Source organism: Conger conger, chromosome 16, assembly GCF_963514075.1.
Source record: "Conger conger chromosome 16, fConCon1.1, whole genome shotgun sequence".
NCBI lineage: Eukaryota > Metazoa > Chordata > Actinopteri > Anguilliformes > Congridae > Conger > Conger conger.
The window spans coordinates 33,498,336-33,505,873 of record NC_083775.1 but is presented as its reverse complement, the minus strand read 5'-3'; the positions used below and the strand labels follow the sequence as shown (position 1 = coordinate 33,505,873).

Sequence of the window (7,538 nt, the reverse complement as noted above, 5' to 3'; positions counted from 1 at the left end):
TTTAAAATCCTGGACTGGACTGATTCGTAATGCCATCCAGGGGTGTGTCTACTTAACCTGTAGGCGTGGTCCCGTAAACACTTCCTTCTCGTAAACTGAGCCTTGCTACTAAAACATTTTAGCTATTTGAAGTTCAACCTTTCTTTTGTTGCTTTGTTTGCTTGAGAAATGTTTCGCTTATTCGTTATGTTAACTTTCATTTACCATCAAGACCATTTTATTTGACATAGTGATGGAATATTTTACTGCAACATTGGAGTGTGACTCCATTTTAAATAGATCAGTACAGGGGTAAGGGGGGTCGCCCTACAGGTTCAAATCTCCCACCACAGTTTCCCAAAATCCTTTGGGAAATGCTGATTTTTATTTCTATTGCTGTCATTAATTTTCAATCATTAATTTTGGTAAATATATATTCCATAAAATAACTGGGTGTCATAAAACCATTTTTCTTGGTTGGTGTTTCGCTCACTTTAAGCACATACCCCTTGAAAGGTCTCTGTGTGGCCCTGCTGTGGCTGAACTCCATCACCAAACCTCCTGCCAGAAACAGGTCAAACTAGACAGATCATATGAGTCTCTGCTCTGCTCAGGCTGGCCTCAGTCCAACACCACACCTCCTGCAACTGTTGGCACAGCCAGGAAGCCACTCTCTTTGTCATGCTATTTCAGAGAAACTAAACTCAACGCTGTCTCTATCAGTGTGTGCAGTGCAAGGTTACTGTCATAGCGTGGTGGCTCTGCTCAGAACCAGGAGACATTTCCTGTTCTTTCTCATAAAGATTCTGAACTAAAACTAATCTCCATTTGAGCAGTAAAATGTCACAGCCTACAGGTGTTCTGGATCAAGACCAGTTCAGCTGTTCGATCTGTCTGGATCTACTGAAGAATCCGGTAGCTATTCCCTGTGGACATAGTTACTGTTTGGGCTGTATTAAGGGCTACTGGAGTCAGGATGATCATACTGGTGTCTTCAGCTGTCCCCAGTGCAGAGAGACTTTCTTCCCAATGCCTGTTTTAAGAAAAAACACCATACTAGCTGATGTAGTCGAGAAACTGAAGAAGACAGGACTCCAAGCTGTCCCTCCTGTTCACTGCTATGCTGGACCTGGAGATGTGGTGTGTGATTCCTGCACTGGGAGAAAGCACAAAGCCGTTAAATCCTGTCTGATGTGTCTGGCCTCTTTCTGTGAAACTCACCTCCAGCCTCACTATGAATCTCCTGCCTTTAAGAAGCACAAACTGGTCAAAGCCACTGGAAACCTGCAGGAGAAGATCTGCTCTCATCATGACAAACTGCTGGAAGTTTACTGTCGTACCGATCAGCAGTGTATCTGTCTGCTGTGTATGATGGATGATCACAGAGGGCATGATACAGTCTCAGCTGCAGCAGAATGGACAGAGAAACAGGTAAGGACTGGACTGAAGCGCAACATGGTTCTGCCACTCCTGATTCCAGCTGTGCATCCAAAGCCTTCTCCCAACTGGGCTAGCATAGATCAGTGCAGTAAATATTACATTTAACCCTTGTGTAGTCTTAACATTTTGTATCCTCCCCTTGTCCTAAGGGTAAAAATGAGCCGCCTTCACAACTCCGAAAATAAAGCAGCTTAATTGAATTTTACATGAAAAAAAACCTTTTGTCATCACAAACTCATCACAAAATTTGTAATTAAATTTCAAGTTGAAAAAATATCTTGCTTGGGGGTTTTCTCTGCTGTTAAACATAGTGGCAGGTCATTTTTGACCCTGAAGACAACACAAGGGTTGAATATTAAACATTAACACTCCAATTATGTTAAGACTTTTTGACCCATGCATCCTGATCAGATGCCCGAACCACCTCAATTGGCTCCTTTCGACGCGAAGGAGCAGCGGCTCTACTCCGAGCTCCCTCCGGATGTCCGAGCTCCTCACCCTATCTCTAAGGCTGAGCCCGGCCAGCCTACGGAGGAAGCTCATTTCGGCCGCTTGTATACGCAATCTCGTTCTTTCGGTCACTACCCAAAGCTTGTGACCATAGGTGAGGGTTGGGACGTAGATCGACCAGTAAATCGAGAGCTTCGCCTTCCGGCTCAGCTCCTTCTTCACCACAACGGTCTGGTGCAACGCCCGCATTACTGCTGACGCTGCACCGATCCGCCTGTCGATCTCACGCTCCCTTCTACCCTCACTCGTGAACAAGACCCCGAGATACTTGAACTCCTTCACTTGGGGCAAAGACTCGTTCCCAACCCGGAGGGAGCAATCCACCGTTTTCCGGCAGAGAACCATGGCCTCGGATTTGGAGGTGCTGACTCTCATCCCGGCCGCTTCACACTCGGCTGCAAACCGCTCCAGTGCATGCTGAAGGTCACGGTCCGATGAAGCCAGCAGAACCACATCATCCGCAAAAAGCAGACATGCGATTCTGAGGTCACCAAACCGGACACTCTCCTCACCTCGGCTGTGCCTTGAGATCCTGTCCATGAATACCACAAACAGGACCGGTGACAAGGGGCAACCTTGGCAGAGTCCAACACCCACCGGAAACGTGCTTGACTTTGTGCCGAGAATGCGGACACAGCTCTCACTTTGGTTATACAGGGACCTTATGGCTCGTAACAACGGCCCCGGTACCCCATACTCCCGCAGTACACCCCACAGGGTTCCCCGGGGGACACGGTCGAAAGCCTTCTCCAAATCCACAAAGCACATGTGGACTGGATGGGCAAACTCCCATGACCCCGCCAGCAACCCTGCCAAGGTAAAGAGCTGGTCCACTGTTCCACGGCCAGGACGGAAGCCACATTGCTCCTCCTGAATCCGAGGTTCGACCGTCGGTCGGAGCCTCCTTTCCAGTACCCTAGAGTAAGCTTTCCCAGGGAGGCTGAGGAGTGTGATACCCCGGTAATTGGAGCACACCCTCCGGTCCCCCTTCTTGAAAATGGGGACCACCACCCCGGTCTGCCACTCTACAGGTACTGTCCCCGATCTCCACGCGACACTGAAGAGGCATGTTGAGATAAACACACAATTATTGTATAGAAATACTTTGCCACTTTGGTTTTCGCCTTCTTATTGTTTCAGAAATGACTAGCCTTTTATCCATGAATATGAAAAATCTGTGAGAAACATCATATTTTAGAGCCTAAGCAACAGTAAGAGAAAGGTTGGCATCTGTATGGGAAAGTGCCACCAGAATCATCGACAAAGAAATCTGAGATAAAAATTATTACAATAATTTCTTACAATTTATAATGAATGGTTGTATAATTCCTTAGATTTTATACAGTTTCAGAGAGTCAAGAGAATCCCATGCAACACAATTGTGTGCACTGTCAGTACAGGATTTAGCATAGCATAATGTTGTAATCAATATGTAGTATCAATATGAAAAAAGATTAACTGATTCAAACAATAAATGGGTTCAAATTGACCCAAAACATAATAGGAGGGTTAAGTGAAAGCCATTCTCCACTGTCTTACCATCAGTTACTGAAGCACAGGACTGAAAAAATACAACGTAATCATAACTTCACTGGGCTCCATGCTGGTATCTGTCTGTTGCCATGCCGACCTTGCCTGAATTACTCTGTGCACTTCAGCACCATGCAAGTCGCAGGGACATATAAGCACACAGGTCACATGCAGGACATGTAATGTAAACACTATGGACCGAAGATCAGATTCTACACACAAGGACACAGTGGCATTGATGCAATGCACCACTCAGCTACATGAGTGAGTGAGAGAGGGAGAGAGACAGACTGGATTTGTATTTATCTACCTAATGTAGTTTAGACTCTCCAGTTAGCCTAACCTGCATGTCTTTGGACTATGGGAGAAAAACAGAGTACGAAGAGAAAATCCATGTGGACAAAAAGAGAACTAAAAACAGAAAGACCATCATCTAGGATTCAAACACAATAACTTGTTGCTGTGGTGGAGGCAATGCTACACACTGCATCACTGTGCTGTTGAAACATGTCATAGTCTTGTTTAATTTGGAATATGATAATGTAGTTGAAAACAAGATATAATGTACCTTGTTAACATGTTACATAAAAATAATGTGTCCACAGAAGCAGCTGGGGGGTAACACAGAGTAAGTTCCAGCAGAGAATCCAGGAGAGAGAGAAGGAGCTGCAGGATCTGAGGCAGGCTGTGCAGTCAGTCAAGGTGGGTACTGACCAGAGGAGAACACCACACCTGACTATGTTGGAGCTCAGTCAGGGCTCTCCTCCAGTCAGCCAGTGAGGGCCCAGTGTTGGGCCACGTTCCAGCCCTGTGGGGCTCAATCTCACTGAGCCACACTGTGGGGAACAAGCTCTCTGGGGTCCCTATAAGGGCTGAGTGTAAGGCATAGTTAAAATGTACAGGCCTTCTCTCTCTGTGTCTCCTAACAGCACTCTGCACAGGCTGCAGTGGACGACAATGAGAGGATCTTTACTGAGATGATCCGCTCTATTGAGAGAAGGTGCTCTGAGGTGAATGAGCTGATCAGAGATCAGGAGAAGGCTGAAGTGAGTCGGGCTGAAGGACTCCTGGAGCGACTGGAGCAAGAGATTGCTGAGCTGAGGAGGAGAGATACTGAGCTGGAGCAGCTTTCACACACAGAGGATCACATCCATTTCCTCCAGGTAACATCGCTGGCTCTCTGACAGTCTGCACTATGTACATTGTACATACTTGGTGATGTGTGTTCCTCATTTACAAAGATTGTCTCCTGGCATCTGCACAGCAATATGTAATATTGAGACTGTTCTCTGTCCGTCTGTCTGTCTGTAGAGCTGTCAGTCTCTCTGTGCCCCTCCTGGACCTGGAGACTTACCCAGCATCACTGTCAGTCCACATTTTTCTTTTGAGGCTGTGAGGAAATCTGTCTCTGAACTGAAAGAGCGACTGGAGGATATCTGCAAGGGGGAACTGGTCAAAATTCCTGAATCAGGTTGAAATAACTTTAATAAGCAAAATATACAGTAGTCTTAGGGCACCCTAGACTTTACTATAGATATGTAAATTTTTTTGTGTGTGTTAGTATAAAAGAACACATTTGAGATTTCCAAATAATCATTTTCCAAACGATTTAATTTTAAAGAGACATTTTTGTATTTAATTTTAAAAAGTAACATGTTACTGTAAGCAATTGACTACTTTTTACATAAAAACTTGATCAAGACTGTTTGAGATCAGAAGCAAGGAGCCAATCAAAGTCTGCAGAAGAACTGTGGCAAGTTCTCCAACATGCTTGGAACAACCTCCTTGTTGATTGTCTTATAGAACTGCAGGACAGCATTGGCTGTCTCAGAGAAGTGATGCAGTTTTAACGCCGAAGGGTGGTCGCAAAAAATATTGATTTGATTCAGTTTTGAACTATTCTGCCAAATTACTAAAATGTAATGTTGAATGTATAGTACGTTTATTTAGGACCATTCATTGAATTATTTCGAAAGAATCTTATTTGAACAGAATGTTATACAGGTGCCTAAGACTTTTGCACAGTACTGTATTTTAACCAGCTTTTATTCCACACAAAACCAATGAAGTGCATTTTTCTCTCACTCTGTCTCTGCAGTGAAAAATGTCCCTACTGTAGAGCCCAGGACCAGAGAGGATTTCTTACAGTGTGAGTGCTCACTCTGAAACTCTGAGCTGACACACAGAAACACACACACACACACACAAACGGTCTATTTAATAAGGTATTGCACTTAAAATGTACCCTAAGACAAGTAGAAAAGCATGACACTTTCATTAAAAACATTTATCATAACTTCTCGTATTCCAGCATTGCGTATGTCCTCTGAAACAATCATGAACACACATGCATACTGTACACACATGTGGAGAAGGAAAATGAATTAAATCATGCCGTACACTGATAGTATGTATGGAGAAAATAATGAATTATAAACAGACCTTACCTGTCCTCTCCTCTATCAGATTCCTCTCAGCTCACACTGGACCCCAACACAGTGAATCAAAACCTCCGTCTGTCTGAGAGTAACAGAGTGGTGACCTCTGTGAGAGAGATCCAGTCATATCCTGATCATCCAGAGAGATTTGATGGCAGGGCTCAAGTCCTGTGCAGAGAGGGTCTGTCTGGACGCTGTTACTGGGAGGCTGAGTGGAGTGGGTGTGAGGTTTGTATAGCCGTGTCATATAAACACATCAGCAGGAAAAAAGGACAGGGTGATGACTGTGGTCTGGGATATAATAACCTGTCCTGGAGTTTGGACCCTGCTGGGTCCAAATACTTTTTCAGGCACAATAATGTCAGCACTTTAATCCCTGTTCTCCCCTCCTCCTCCAGAATAGGAGTGTACCTGGATCACAGTGCAGGAACTCTGTCCTTCTACAGCGTCTCTGACACAATATCCCTCCTGCACAGAGTCCAGACCACATTCGCTCAGCCCCTCTATCCTGGGTTCTGGGTTTATTTGGGAAGTTCTGTAAAACTGTGTGATCTTTGATGAGACTAGCTGTAACCAGAGTGAGAGAAAAACACTGCAGTGAGAAAGAGAGGAGAAGTAAATACGTCTTAAAAGATTTAGGGTCTGATGAGGGGCACATCTCTACACCTCTACCACACTGGGGTCAGAGGAACACATTTTACACAGTTCTACACCTCTACCACACTGGGGTCAGAGAAGCAGATTTTACAGTACTGGAGAATCTAAGCAGTTTGGGGGGCTCTTGTCTGAGAAAACTGAACACTCATTAACCCAGTGGACTGCAAGAGGCCTTCAATTCAGTCCTCCATCCTGAGAAAAAGATAAAACTATAAATAAGGGATCGGAAACTGATCAGCAATAAAGCTATTTTCATTTCTACTCCTTCCACACAGGACTTAAAATGCTTTGTAATAATCACACTGTTGACAGAAAGTCATTCTGTAGTTTATGTTCACGTGTCTTTGTACCAATGTGGGGCTGGCTGGCCTGAATGGGAGGGGTTATTGTCTTTACTGTAAGAAGCTGATTTCACTACAAAATGGAAGTGCCTTTAGATTTATCATTACAATTCCAAAAACATGTATCCTATATTTTTTTCTCATTCTTCATTAAAATCTTCAATAAAAACTGAATTCATGAAGCCACTGTCTACAGGGGTTTTCTATGGTGAATGGAACTTGCCTACATTTGATTTCCTCATCTTTAAATTTGGTGGAGGGCTCAAGAGAAGGAGAGATTACTGTTTAAGTATAGCAGGGAAAGAGGGCAAAACAGGAGTGCCAAGGAGCCCTCTGGAGGACCCACAGTGGTAGGCAGTGAGGAGGGGAGCTCCAGCAGTGTTTTGGAACAAAATTACATTTATTTGTGTTGTCAAAAAAATAACTGTGTCAACAGCAGATCTAAAATGTATAGACATCTCAGGACAGGGAAGGCTGTTCTTAGTATGCAGCTCACTGCCGCCCTCTGGTGGATATGGTGATAAATGCTCCTGTACATGAGACAAACTGAAACAACCAGGGGTTCTTCTGGGACTCCAGAATCACTGACACATTTGAGTGAGCGTATGACTCACTCAGTCAGGAACATGGTCAGTCAGTTTTT

At 44.5% G+C, this 7,538-nt stretch overlaps 1 protein-coding gene across 1 annotated transcript; it reads left to right on the top strand.

The window, feature by feature from the left end:
- The first annotated feature begins 819 nt into the window (after positions 1–819).
- Positions 820–6,455, top strand: LOC133114178 (E3 ubiquitin/ISG15 ligase TRIM25-like). The gene is made up of 6 exons (XM_061223347.1): positions 820–1,437; positions 4,093–4,161; positions 4,389–4,622; positions 4,771–4,930; positions 5,558–5,608; positions 5,926–6,455. Exons 1-6 carry the CDS (start codon positions 820–822, stop codon positions 6,453–6,455), a joined length of 1,662 nt encoding a protein of 553 aa, XP_061079331.1.
- Positions 6,456–7,538: the final 1,083 nt, after the last annotated feature.

Coding starts and splice junctions, on each gene's coding strand:
- LOC133114178 (XM_061223347.1), top strand. CDS start 820: ATGTCACAGCCTACAGGTGTTCTGGATCAAGACCAGTTCAGCTGTTCG. Junction 4,931..5,557: donor GGTCAAAATTCCTGAATCAG/GTTGAAATAACT, acceptor CTGTCTCTGCAG/TGAAAAATGTCCCTACTGTA. Junction 5,609..5,925: donor CAGAGAGGATTTCTTACAGT/GTGAGTGCTCAC, acceptor CTCCTCTATCAG/ATTCCTCTCAGCTCACACTG.